This window comes from Oncorhynchus keta, unplaced genomic scaffold (genome assembly GCF_023373465.1).
Source record: "Oncorhynchus keta strain PuntledgeMale-10-30-2019 unplaced genomic scaffold, Oket_V2 Un_contig_7309_pilon_pilon, whole genome shotgun sequence".
NCBI classification, from domain to species: domain Eukaryota; kingdom Metazoa; phylum Chordata; class Actinopteri; order Salmoniformes; family Salmonidae; genus Oncorhynchus; species Oncorhynchus keta.
The window spans coordinates 56247-69668 of record NW_026289381.1 but is presented as its reverse complement, the minus strand read 5'-3'; the positions used below and the strand labels follow the sequence as shown (position 1 = coordinate 69668).

Below are 13422 nucleotides of genomic sequence, written 5' to 3'. Positions count from 1 at the left end.
AGCATGGAGATAGATAACAGCTCACTGTACGACAGCATGGAGATAGATAACAGCTCACTGTACGACAGCATGGAGATAGATAACAGCTCACTGTACGACAGCATGGAGATAGATAACAGCTCACTGTACGACAGCATGGAGATAGATAACAGCTCACTGTACGACAGCATGGAGATAGATAACAGCTCACTGTACGACAGCATGGAGATAGATAACAGCTCACTGTACGACAGCATGGAGATAGATAACAGCTCACTGTACGACAGCATGGAGATAGATAACAGCTCACTGTACGACAGCATGGAGATAGATAACAGCTCACTGTACGACAGCATGGAGATAGATAACAGCTCACTGTACGACAGCATGGAGATAGATAACAGCTCACTGTACGACAGCATGGAGATAGATAACAGCTCACTGTACGACAGCATGGAGATAGATAACAGCTCACTGTACGACAGCATGGAGATAGATAACAGCTCACTGTACGACAGCATGGAGATAGATAACAGCTCACTGTACGACAGCATGGAGATAGATAACAGCTCACTGTACGACAGCATGGAGATAGATAACAGCTCACTGTACGACAGCATGGAGATAGATAACAGCTCACTGTACGACAGCATGGAGATAGATAACAGCTCACTGTACGACAGCATGGAGATAGATAACAGCTCACTGTACGACAGCATGGAGATAGATAACAGCTCACTGTACGACAGCATGGAGATAGATAACAGTGTAGAGATAGATAACAGCTCCAAGCTAGATAACAGCTCCAAGCTAGATAACAGTGTAGAGATAGATAACAGTGTAGAGATAGATAACAGCTCAAAGCTAGATGACAGTGTAGAGATATATAACAGTGTAGAGATAGATAACAGCTCAAAGCTAGATGACAGTGTAGAGATATATAACAGTGTAGAGATAGATAACAGCTCCATGCTAGATAACAGTGTGGTGCTAGATAACAGCTCCAAGCTAGATAACAGCTCCAAGCTAGATAACAGCTCCAAGCTAGATAACAGCTCCAAGCTAGATAACAGTGTAGAGATAGATAACAGCTCCAAGCTATATAACAGCTCCATGCTAGATAACAGTGTGGTGCTAGATAACAGCTCCAAGCTAGATAACAGCTCCAAGCTAGATAACAGCTCCAAGCTAGATAACAGCTCCAAGCTAGATAACAGCTCCAAGCTAGATAACAGCTCAATGCTAGATAACAGTGTGGAGCTAGATAACAGCTCCAAGCTAGATAACAGCTCCAAGCTAGATAACAGCTCCAAGCTAGATAACCGTGTGGAGATAGATAACAGCTCCAAGCTAGATAACAGTGTAGAGATAGATAACAGCTCCAAGCTAGATAACAGCTCCATGCTAGATAACAGTGTGGAGCTAGATAACAGCTCCAAGCTAGATAACAGCTCCATGCTAGATAACAGAGTAGAGCTAGATAACAGCTCCAAGCTAGATAACAGTGTAGAGATAGATAACAGCTCCAAGCTAGATAACAGCTCCAAGCTAGATAACAGCTCCAAGCTAGATAACAGCTCCATGCTAGATAACAGTGTGGAGCTAGATAACAGCTCCAAGCTAGATAACAGCTCCAAGCGAGATAACAGTGTGGAGCTAGATAACAGCTCCAAGCTAGATAATAGCTCCAAGCTAGATAACAGTGTAGAGCTAGATAACAGTGTAGAGCTAGATAACAGTGTAGAGCTAGATAACAGAGTAGAGCTAGATAACAGTGTGGAGCTAGATAACAGTATAGAGCTAGATAACAGTGTAGAGCTAGATAACAGTGTAGAGCTAGATAACAGTGTAGAGCTAGGACAGGGAGGACCTAGAGAGAGTGAGAGGACCTAGAGAGAGAGAGGACCTAGAGGGTGAGGACCTAGAGAGAGAGAGGGGACATAGAGAGCGAGAGGAAGGACCGAGAGAGAGAGGGAGGACCTAGAGAGAGTGAGAGGACCAAAAGAGAGAGAGAGGACCTAGAGAGAGAGAGAGAGAGAGAGAGAGAGAGAGAGAGAGAGAGAGAGAGAGAGAGAGGACCTAGAGAGAGAGAGAGAGAGAGAGAGAGAGAGAGAGAGAGAGAGAGAGAGAGAGGACCTAGATAGAGAGGGAGTGGAGAACTATCTCTCCGTGTTGAGAGGGCATCCCACTTTAGACGGACTGTAGCCGTGAGTTCCTCTCCATCAGACCAGGAACTCAGAGGGTTACAGTTTCCTCACACATACAGATCAGAGGGTCTACGCTACAGTTTCCTCACACATACAGATCAGATCAGAGGGTCTACGCTACAGTTTCCTCACACATACAGATCAGAGGGTCTACGCTACAGTTTCCTCACACATACAGATCAGAGGGTCTACGCTACAGTTTCCTCACACATACAGATCAGAGGGTCTACGCTACAGTTTCCTCACACATACAGATCAGATCAGAGGGTCTACGCTACAGTTTCCTCACACATACAGATCAGATCAGAGGGTCTACGCTACAGATTCCTCACACATACAGATCAGAGGGTCTACACTACAGTTTCCTCACACATACAGATCAGATCAGAGGGTCTACGCTACAGTTTCCTCACACATACAGATCAGATCAGAGGGTCTACGCTACAGTTTCCTCACACATACAGATCAGATCAGAGGGTCTACGCTACAGTTTCCTCACACATACAGATCAGATCAGAGGGTCTACGCTACAGTTTCCTCACACATACAGATCAGATCAGAGGGTCTACACTACAGTTTCCTCACACATACAGATCAGATCAGAGGGTCTACGCTACAGTTTCCTCACACATACAGATCAGATTAGAGGGTCAACGCTAAAGTTTCCTCACACATACAGATCAGATTAGAGGGTCTACGCTACAGTTTCCTCACACATACAGATCAGATCAGAGGGTCTACGCTACAGTTTCCTCACACATACAGATCAGAGGGTCTACGCTACAGTTTCCTCACACATACAGATCAGATCAGAGGGTCTACGCTACAGATTCCTCACACATACAGATCAGAGGGTCTACACTACAGTTTCCTCACACATACAGATCAGATCAGAGGGTCTACACTACAGTTTCCTCACACATACAGATCAGATCAGAGGGTCTACGCTACAGTTTCCTCACACATACAGATCAGATTAGAGGGTCTACGCTACAGTTTCCTCACACATACAGATCAGATCAGAGGGTCTACGCTACAGTTTCCTCACACATACAGATCAGATTAGAGGGTCTACGCTACAGTTTCCTCACACATACAGATCAGATCAGAGGGTCTACGCTACAGTTTCCTCACACATACAGATCAGATCAGAGGGTCTACGCTACAGTTTCCTCACACATACAGATCAGATCAGAGGGTCTACGCTACAGTTTCCTCACACATACAGATCAGATCAGAGGGTCTACGCTACAGTTTCCTCACACATACAGATCAGATCAGAGGGTCTACGCTACAGTTTCCTCACACATACAGATCAGAGGGTCTACGCTACAGTTTCCTCACACATACAGATCAGATCAGAGGGTCTACGCTACAGTTTCCTCACACATACAGATCAGAGGGTCTACGCTACAGTTTCCTCACACATACAGATCAGAGGGTCTACGCTACAGTTTCCTCACACATACAGATCAGATCAGAGCAGCTGCTGAGAGCTGGAGACTCTCTGAGGAAGAAGAACCGGCTGAGCGTCTGAATAATGTAGAACGAATCTACAATCCCTACTTGGTTTAACTACTTCATGTTTTTCACCGCTACTTGGGAGAGAGTTGAATATTGGTTAATAAAACACATGAAGATGTTTCCTCTGTTGAAAGCCGACCAGGCCTGTTTCCTCAAAGCATCTCAGAGTACGAGTGCTGAACCAGGATCTGATCTCTTATTCATTATCATTTAGTAGGATTTCATTTGGATATTTTATTTAACATTTATTTAACTAGGCAAGTCAGTTTAAGTTTAATTCTGTTTTACAATGACGGCCTACACCGGCCAAGCCTGGAATGAGGGGAGCCAGGAGGAGAACCCCTTAACTCTCCTCCCAGTGACTATGGGTGGTGGGAGGAGCCAGAGGAGAAACCCTTAACTCTCCTCCCAGTGACTATGGGTGGTGGGAGGAGCCAGAGGAGAAACCCTTACTCTCCTCCCAGTGACTATGGGTGGTGGGAGGAGCCAGAGGAGAAACCCTTAACTCTCCTCCCAGTGACTATGGGTGGTGGGAGGAGCCAGGAGGAGAAACCCTTAACTCTCCTCCCAGTGACTATGGGTGGTGGGAGGAGCCAGGAGGAGAAACCCTTAACTCTCCTCCCAGTGACTATGGGTGGTGGGAGGAGCCAGAGGAGAACCCCTTAACTCTCCTCCCAGTGACTATGGGTGGTGGGAGGAGCCAGAGGAGAAACCCTTAACTCTCCACCCAGTGACTATGGGTGGTGGGAGTAGCTAGAGGAGAAACCCTTTATTTGGGAGGAGCCAGAGGAGAACCCCTTAACTCTCCTCCCAGTGACTATGGGTGGTGGGAGGAGCTAGAGGAGAAACCCTTAACTCTCCTCCCAGTGACTATGGGTGGTGGGAGGAGAACCCTTAACTCTCCTCCCAGTGACTATGGGTGGTGGGAGGAGCCAGGAGGAGAAACCCTTAACTCTCCTCCCAGTGACTATGGGTGGTGGGAGGAGCTAGAGGAGAAACCCTTAACTCTCCTCCCAGTGACTATGGGTGGTGGGAGGAGAACCCTTAACTCTCCTCCCAGTGACTATGGGTGGTGGGAGGAGCCAGGAGGAGAAACCCTTAACTCTCCTCCCAGTGTCTATGGGTGGTGGGAGGAGCCAGGAGGAGAACCCCTTAACTCTCCTCCCAGTGACTATGGGTGGTGGGAGGAGCCAGGAGGAGAAACCCTTAACTCTCCTCCCAGTGACTATGGGTGGTGGGAGGAGCCAGAGGAGAAACCCTTAACTCTCCTCCCAGTGACTATGGGTGGTGGGAGGAGCCAGGAGGAGAAACCCTTAACTCTCCTCCCAGTGACTATGGGTGGTGGGAGGAGCCAGGAGGAGAACCCCTTAACTCTCCTCCCAGTGACTATGGGTGGTGGGAGGAGCCAGGAGGAGAACCCCTTAACTCTCCTCCCAGTGACTATGGGTGGTGGGAGGAGCCAGGAGGAGAACCCTTTACTCTCCTCCCAGTGACTATGGGTGGTGGGAGGAGCCAGGAGGAGAAACCCTTAACTCTCCTCCCAGTGACTATGGGTGGTGGGAGGAGCCAGAGGAGAAACCCTTAACTCTCCTCCCAGTGACTATGGGTGGTGGGAGGAGCTAGAGGAGAAACCCTAACTCTCCACCCAGTGACTATGGGTGGTGGGAGGAGCTAGAGGAGAAACCCTTTATTTGGGAGGAGCCAGAGGAGAACCCCTTAACTCTCCTCCCAGTGACTATGGGTGGTGGGAGGAGCCAGGAGGAGAACCCCTTAACTCTCCTCCCAGTGACTATGGGTGGTGGGAGGAGCCAGAGGAGAAACCCTTAACTCTCCTCCCAGTGACTATGGGTGGTGGGAGGAGCCAGGAGGAGAAACACTTAACTCTCCTCCCAGTGACTATGGGTGGTGGGAGGAGCCAGGAGGAGAACCCCTTAACTCTCCTCCCAGTGACTATGGGTGGTGGGAGGAGCCAGGAGGAGAAACCCTTAACTCTCCTCCCAGTGACTATGGGTGGTGGGAGGAGCCTGGAGGAGAACCCTTAACTCTCCTCCCAGTGACTATGGGTGGTGGGAGGAGCCAGGAGGAGAAACCCTTAACTCTCCTCCCAGTGACTATGGGTGGTGGGAGGAGCCTGGAGGAGAACCCTTAACTCTCCTCCCAGTGACTATGGGTGGTGGGAGGAGCCAGAGGAGAACCCCTTAACTCTCCTCCCAGTGACTATGGGTGGTGGGAGGAGCCAGAGGAGAAACCCTTAACTCTCCTCCCAGTGACTATGGGTGGTGGGAGGAGCCAGAGGAGAACCCCTTAACTCTCCTCCCAGTGACTATGGGTGGTGGGAGGAGCCAGAGGAGAACCCTTAACTCTCCTCCCAGTGACTATGGGTGGTGGGAGGAGCCAGGAGGAGAACCCCTTAACTCTCCTCCCAGTGACTATGGGTGGTGGGAGGAGCCAGGAGGAGAAACCCTTAACTCTCCTCCCAGTGACTATGGGTGGTGGGAGGAGCCAGGAGGAGAAACCCTTAACTCTCCTCCCAGTGACTATGGGTGGTGGGAGGAGCCAGGAGGAGAACCCCTTAACTCTCCTCCCAGTGACTATGGGTGGTGGGAGGAGCCAGGAGGAGAAACCCTTAACTCTCCTCCCAGTGACTATGGGTGGTGGGAGGAGCCAGGAGGAGAAACCCTTAACTCTCCTCCCAGTGACTATGGGTGGTGGGAGGAGCCAGAGGAGAAACCCTTTACTCTCCTCCCAGTGACTATGGGTGGTGGGAGGAGCCAGAGGAGAACCCCTTAACTCTCCTCCCAGTGACTATGGGTGGTGGGAGGAGCCAGAGGAGAAACCCTTTACTCTCCTCCCAGTGACTATGGGTGGTGGGAGGAGCCAGAGGAGAACCCCTTAACTCTCCTCCCAGTGACTATGGGTGGTGGGAGGAGCCAGAGGAGAAACCCTTAACTCTCCTCCCAGTGACTTTGGGTGGTGGGAGGAGCCAGGAGGAGAAACCCTTAACTCTCCTCCCAGTGACTATGGGTGGTGGGAGGAGCCAGAGGAGAACCCCTTAACTCTCCTCCCAGTGACTATGGGTGGTGGGAGGAGCCAGGAGGAGAACCCTTAACTCTCCTCCCAGTGACTATGGGTGGTGGGAGGAGCCAGAGGAGAAACCCTTAACTCTCCTCCCAGTGACTATGGGTGGTGGGAGGAGCCAGGAGGAGAAACCCTTTACTCTCCTCCCAGTGACTATGGGTGGTGGGAGGAGCCAGGAGGAGAAACCCTTTACTCTCCCCCAGTGACTATGGGTGGTGGGAGGAGCCAGAGGAGAAACCCTTAACTCTCCTCCCAGTGACTATGGGTGGTGGGAGGAGCCTGCAGGAGAAACCCTTTACTCTCCTCCCAGTGACTATGGGTGGTGGGAGGAGCCAGAGGAGAAACCCTTAACTCTCCTCCCAGTGACTATGGGTGGTGGGAGGAGCCAGGAGGAGAAACCCTTAACTCTCCTCCCAGTGACTATGGGTGGTGGGAGGAGCCTGTAGCTAAAGTGACAGATACACTCTGCCTGCAACATATTAATATGGGAAGTGTTGTTTAAATGGTGTGTGTGTGTGTGTGTGTGTGTGTGTGTGTGTGTGTGTGTGTGTGTGTGTGTGTGTGTGTGTGTGTGTGTGTGTGTGTATGTGTGTGTGTGTGTGTTGTTTAAACACTCTGACTACATTAGTAATAACAGTGAAGTGAGTCCTGGAACCTGATTATCTCTGTTTCATTACAACTTCAATTAGAAATATTTAGTTCCTCGTTCAAACAAATAACTAACGGAACCAAACAGACACTAGACACATAGTGCGCATCCCAAATTACACCCCCTTTTCCCCTTTCTAGTGCACTACTTTTGACCAGGGCCTATAGGGAATAGGGGCCATTTGAGAGACATGGAAACAGATGAATCAGAAAACATGGATGTCTGATGTCAGTTTGAATCCCCCCCCACCCCCTCTGTGAGCCGATTGGTTCATCACGTCGCCGTGGGGACGCGTTGGTTGTTAAATGGTCTGATTGAACAAACAAAGCGTTTCATTTGTTCCAATTAAACTAATCTAAGCCTAATATGCGTACAGAGTAATAGCTCTGTGATGATTGGCCGTGGTGGGGTCTCCTGCTGCATTGCAATAGGTTAAGGGGAACTGAGAATACTCTTTCAGGAAACGGTGTGGTGGGCAGGACTGTGTAATCTCCAGTGGGCTGGGTTTACACAGGAAGCCCAATTATTTTGGAAGGTCCGTCTTTTGACCAATCCCATCAGATCTTTTCACATAAAATAATTTTTCAGCTCTGATCTGATTGGTCAAAAGACAAATTAGTGAGAAGGAAAAAAAAAAGAGATTTGGTCTGTCTGTGTAAACCCAGACATTCTGTTGTAGTTCTAATTCTACATTTAAAATTCTACTCATTCTTAATTAGTATCTGTCAAGCCCATAGGGGCTTGGCTCTGTCTCCATGTGCTGTTCTGTCAGACGTCATACTGACCTCATCAACTCCATCATTCAGTCAGTGAGACTGGGAGGAATGAATCAATCATGTGCTGTTCTGTCAGACATCATACTGACCTCATCAACTCCATCATTCAGTCAGTGAGACTGGGAGGAATGAATCAACCATGTGCTGTTCTGTCAGACTTCATACTGACCTCATCAACTCCATCATTCAGTCAGTGAGACTGGGAGGAATGAATCAACCATGTGCTGTTCTGTCAGACTTCATACTGACCTCAACAACTCCATCATTCAGTCAGTGAGACTGGGAGGAATGAATCAACCATGTGCTGTCCTGTCAGGCATCATACTGACCTCAACAACTCCATCATTCAGTCAGTGAGACTGGGAGGAATGAATCAACCATGTGCTGTCCTGTCAGACTTCATACTGACCTCAACAACTCCATCATTCAGTCAGTGAGACTGGGAGGAATGAATCAACCATGTGCTGTTCTGTCAGACGTCATACTGACCTCATCAACTCCATCATTCAGTCAGTGAGACTGGGAGGAATGAATCAATCATGTGCTGTTCTGTCAGACATCATACTGACCTCATCAACTCCATCATTCAGTCAGTGAGACTGGGAGGAATGAATCAATCATGTGCTGTTCTGTCAGACATCATACTGACCTCATCAACTCCATCATTCAGTCAGTGAGACTGGGAGGAATGAATCAACCATGTGCTGTTCTGTCAGGCATCATACTGACCTCATCAACTCCATCATTCAGTCAGTGAGACTGGGAGGAATGAATCAACCATGTGCTGTCCTGTCAGGCATCATACTGACCTCATCAACTCCATCATTCAGTCAGTGAGACTGGGAGGAATGAATCAACCATGTGCTGTTCTGTCAGACTTCATACTGACCTCATCAACTCCATCATTCAGTCAGTGAGACTGGGAGGAATGAATCAACCATGTGCTGTCCTGTCAGACTTCATACTGACCTCAACAACTCCATCATTCAGTCAGTGAGACTGGGAGGAATGAATCAACCATGTGCTGTTCTGTCAGACTTCATACTGACCTCAACAACTCCATCATTCAGTCAGTGAGACTGGGAGGAATGAATCAACCATGTGCTGTCCTGTCAGACATCATACTGACCTCATCAACTCCATCATTCAGTCAGTGAGACTGGGAGGAATGAATCAACCATGTGCTGTCCTGTCAGACTTCATACTGACCTCATCAACTCCATCATTCAGTCAGTGAGACTGGGAGGAATGAATCAACCATGTGCTGTTCTGTCAGACTTCATACTGACCTCATCAACTCCATCATTCAGTCAGTGAGACTGGGAGGAATGAATCAACCATGTGCTGTTCTGTCAGACTTCATACTGACCTCATCAACTCCATCATTCAGTCAGTAGACTGGGAGGAATCAATCATTGAGGCATCATACTGACCTCATCAACTCCAACTCGCAATTGAAGCCACATTTGTTTTTTACATTTCTGTCGCTATTTTTGATAAATGATGAATGTAATTCCATTTCCTGGAAATAGAAGGAACATGTGTATTGATAATGATATCCTAGGGCTGTAGAGATGGGTTGGAGTGAGGGCTAACTCACACGCTCTGTTTTAGGTATGACAGGCCTGGTCAGGTGAATTATATCTAACAAGGACAGTGGTTTTGACTAACAGAGAGGTTGGGTCAGTGGTTTTGACTAACAGAGAGGTTGGGTCAGTGGTTTTGACTAACAGAGAGGTTGGTTCAGTGGTTTTGACTAACAGAGAGGTTGGTTCAGTGGTTTTGACTAACAGAGAGGTTGGGTCAGTGGTTTTGACTAACAGAGAGGTTGGGTCAGTGGTTTTCACTAACCGACAGGTTGGTTCAGTGGTTCTGACTAACAGAGAGGTTGGGTCAGTGGTTCTGACTAACAGAGAGGTTGGGTCAGTGGTTCTGACTAACAGAGAGGTTGGTATAGTGGTTCTGCCTAACATAGAGGTTGGGTCAGTGGTTTTGACTAACAGAGAGGTTGGTTCAGTGGTTTTGACTAACAGAGAGGTTGGGTCAGTGGTTTTGACTAACAGAGAGGTTGGTTCAGTGGTTTTGACTAGCAGAGAGGTTGGTTCAGTGGTTTTGACTAACAGAGAGGTTGGGTCAGTGGTTTTGACTAACAGAGAGGTTGGTTCAGTGGTTTTGACTAGCAGAGAGGTTGGTTCAGTGGTTTTGACTAGCAGAGAGGTTGGTTCAGTGGTTTTGACTAACAGAGAGGTTGTTATAGTGGTTCTGACTAACAGAGAGGTTGTTATAGTGGTTCTGACTAACAGAGAGGTTGGTTCAGTGGTTTTGACTAACAGAGAGGGTGGTACAGTAGTTTTGACTAACAGTGAGGTTGGTTCAGTGGTTTTCACTAACCGACAGGTTGGTTCAGTGGTTCTGACTAACAGAGAGGTTGGGTCAGTGGTTCTGACTAACAGAGAGGTTGGTATAGTGGTTCTGACTAACAGAGAGGTTGGGTCAGTGGTTTTGACTAACAGAGAGGTTGGTTCAGTGGTTTTGACTAACAGAGAGGTTGGTTCAGTGGTTCTGACTAACAGAGAGGTTGGGTCAGTGGTTCTGACTAACAGAGAGGTTGGTATAGTGGTTCTGACTAACAGAGAGGTTGGGTCAGTGGTTTTCACTAACCGACAGGTTGGTTCAGTGGTTCTGACTAACAGAGAGGTTGGGTCAGTGGTTCTGACTAACAGAGAGGTTGGGTCAGTGGTTTTGACTAACAGTGAGGTTGGTTCAGTGGTTTTCACTAACCGACAGGTTGGTTCAGTGGTTCTGACTAACAGAGAGGTTGGGTCAGTGGTTCTGACTAACAGAGAGGTTGGTATAGTGGTTCTGACTAACAGAGAGGTTGGGTCAGTGGTTTTGACTAACAGAGAGGTTGGTTCAGTGGTTTTGACTAACAGAGAGGTTGGTTCAGTGGTTTTGACTAACAGAGAGGTTGGGTCAGTGGTTTTGACTAACAGAGAGGTTGGGTCAGTGGTTTTGACTAACAGAGAGGTTGGTTCAGTGGTTTTGACTAGCAGAGAGGTTGGTTCAGTGGTTTTGACTAACAGAGAGGTTGGGTCAGTGGTTTTGACTAACAGAGAGGTTGGTTCAGTGGTTTTGACTAGCAGAGAGGTTGGTTCAGTGGTTTTGACTAGCAGAGAGCTTGGTTCAGTGGTTTTGACTAACAGAGAGGTTGTTATAGTGGTTCTGACTAACAGAGAGGTTGTTATAGTGGTTCTGACTAACAGAGAGTTGGTTCAGTGGTTTTGACTAACAGAGAGGTTGGTACAGTAGTTTTGACTAACAGTGAGGTTGGTACAGTGGTTTTGACTAACAGTGTGTGTGTGTGTCCAGCGTGTGTGTGTGTGTCCAGTGTGTGTGAGTGTGTGTGTGTCCAGTGTGTACGCACTACCTGAGTTGTCCTCGTCCTTGCGGATCTTGAGCTTGACCAGTTCTTCACACTGCTGGAGAATCTGAACAGCGTCTTCCATGGAGCAGTTGTCCAGCCGGATGTTATCGATGGCCAGCAGCTTGTCCCCCAGCTCCAGAGTCCCAGTCCTGTGGAGAGGAACACACAGACCAGGGTTTAGAGGTGACCAGCAGCTTGTCCCCCAGCTCCAGAGTCCCAGTCCTGTGGAGAGGAACACACAGACCCGGGTTTAGAGGTGACCAGCAGCTTGTCCCCCAGCTCCAGAGTCCCAGTCCTGTGGAGAGGAACACCCAGACCAGGGTTTAGAGGTGACCAGCAGCTTGTCCCCCAGCTCCAGAGTCCCAGTCCTGGGGAGAGGAACACACAGACCAGGGTTTAGAGGTGACCAGCAGCTTGTCCCACAGCTCCAGAGTCCCAGTCCTGGGGAGAGGAACACACAGACCAGGGTTTAGAGGTGACCAGCAGCTTGTCCCCCAGCTCCAGAGTCCCAGTCCTGGGGAGAGGAACACACAGACCAGGGTTTAGAGGTGACCAGCAGCTTGTCCCCCAGCTCCAGAGTCCCAGTCCTGGGGAGAGGAACACACAGACCAGGGTTTAGAGGTGACCAGCAGCTTGTCCCCCAGCTCCAGAGTCCCAGTCCTGGGGAGAGGAACACACAGACCAGGGTTTAGAGGTGACCAGCAGCTTGTCCCCCAGCTCCAGAGTCCCAGTCCTGGGGAGAGGAACACACAGACCAGGGTTTAGAGGTGACCAGCAGCTTGTCCCCCAGCTCCAGAGTCCCAGTCCTGGGGAGAGGAACACACAGACCAGGGTTTAGAGGTGACCAGCAGCTTGTCCCCCAGCTCCAGAGGCCCAGTCCTGGGGAGAGGAACACACAGACCAGGGTTTAGAAGTGACCAGCAGACTCACAGAGACCTGTTAACAGGGAACATAGGGTTTTGATCAAACATAGTGCACTACATAGGGAATAGGGTGCCATTTGGAATGCAGTACAAGCAGTCATCAGTTTGCTCCCTTCCCTCCCTTCACCATGACAACACAGAGGCAGAATACTGTTCAGTTGTCCTCATTCCTCATTCTGGAACAACATTTTATATTCCAATGTAATCCAGAGAAAGAAACTCATTATTAAAATGACCAATAATCTCTGTTGTTTTTTAAAATATTTTTTTTTACTAATGTCCAAAATCACTAAATCCTAAAAGGTATAAGGGACAACACCTGCCCAATTTACCTGAAAGCCAGGTCATCGTTACTGTAAATACCCTAGTACAAGAGCATAGGACAAGGTTTTATTAACATACCTTCTCTAATAGAGCAGCAGAATATAAACTAGAATCACATCATAACTCCCCAGTGCCGTCTCCTTGACAGGGGTAACTAATACCTAGATAGAACAGGACTGGGTGCCTCGTCTCTGTCTCCTTGACAGGGGTAACTAATACCTAGATAGAACAGGACTGGGTGCCTCTCCTCTGTCTCCTTGACAGGGGTAACTAATACCTAGATAGAACAGGACTGGGTGCCTCTCCTCTGTCTCCTTGACAGGGGTAACTAATACCTAGATAGAACAGGACTGGGTGCCTCGTCTCTGTCTCCTTGACAGGGGTAACTAATACCTAGATAGAACAGGACTGGGTGCCTCGTCTCTGTCTCCTTGACAGGGGTAACTAATACCTAGATAGAACAGGACTGGGTGCCTCGTCTCTGTCTCCTTGACAGGGGTAACTAATACCTAGATAGAACAGGACTGGGTGCCTCGTC

At 48.6% G+C, this 13422-nt stretch overlaps 1 protein-coding gene across 1 annotated transcript in view; it reads right to left on the bottom strand.

Annotated features, from left to right (window-relative positions):
* LOC127926284 (glutamate receptor-interacting protein 1-like) overlaps positions 1-13422 on the bottom strand; it is a gene marked incomplete at its 5' end in the record, with an annotated part of 82574 nt that overhangs the window by 34657 nt on the left and 34495 nt on the right. Inside the window, one exon of the mRNA XM_052511683.1 lies at positions 11641-11786. Coding sequence (XP_052367643.1) covers positions 11641-11786 — 146 coding nt within the window. The remainder of the gene's footprint in view (positions 1-11640; positions 11787-13422) is intronic.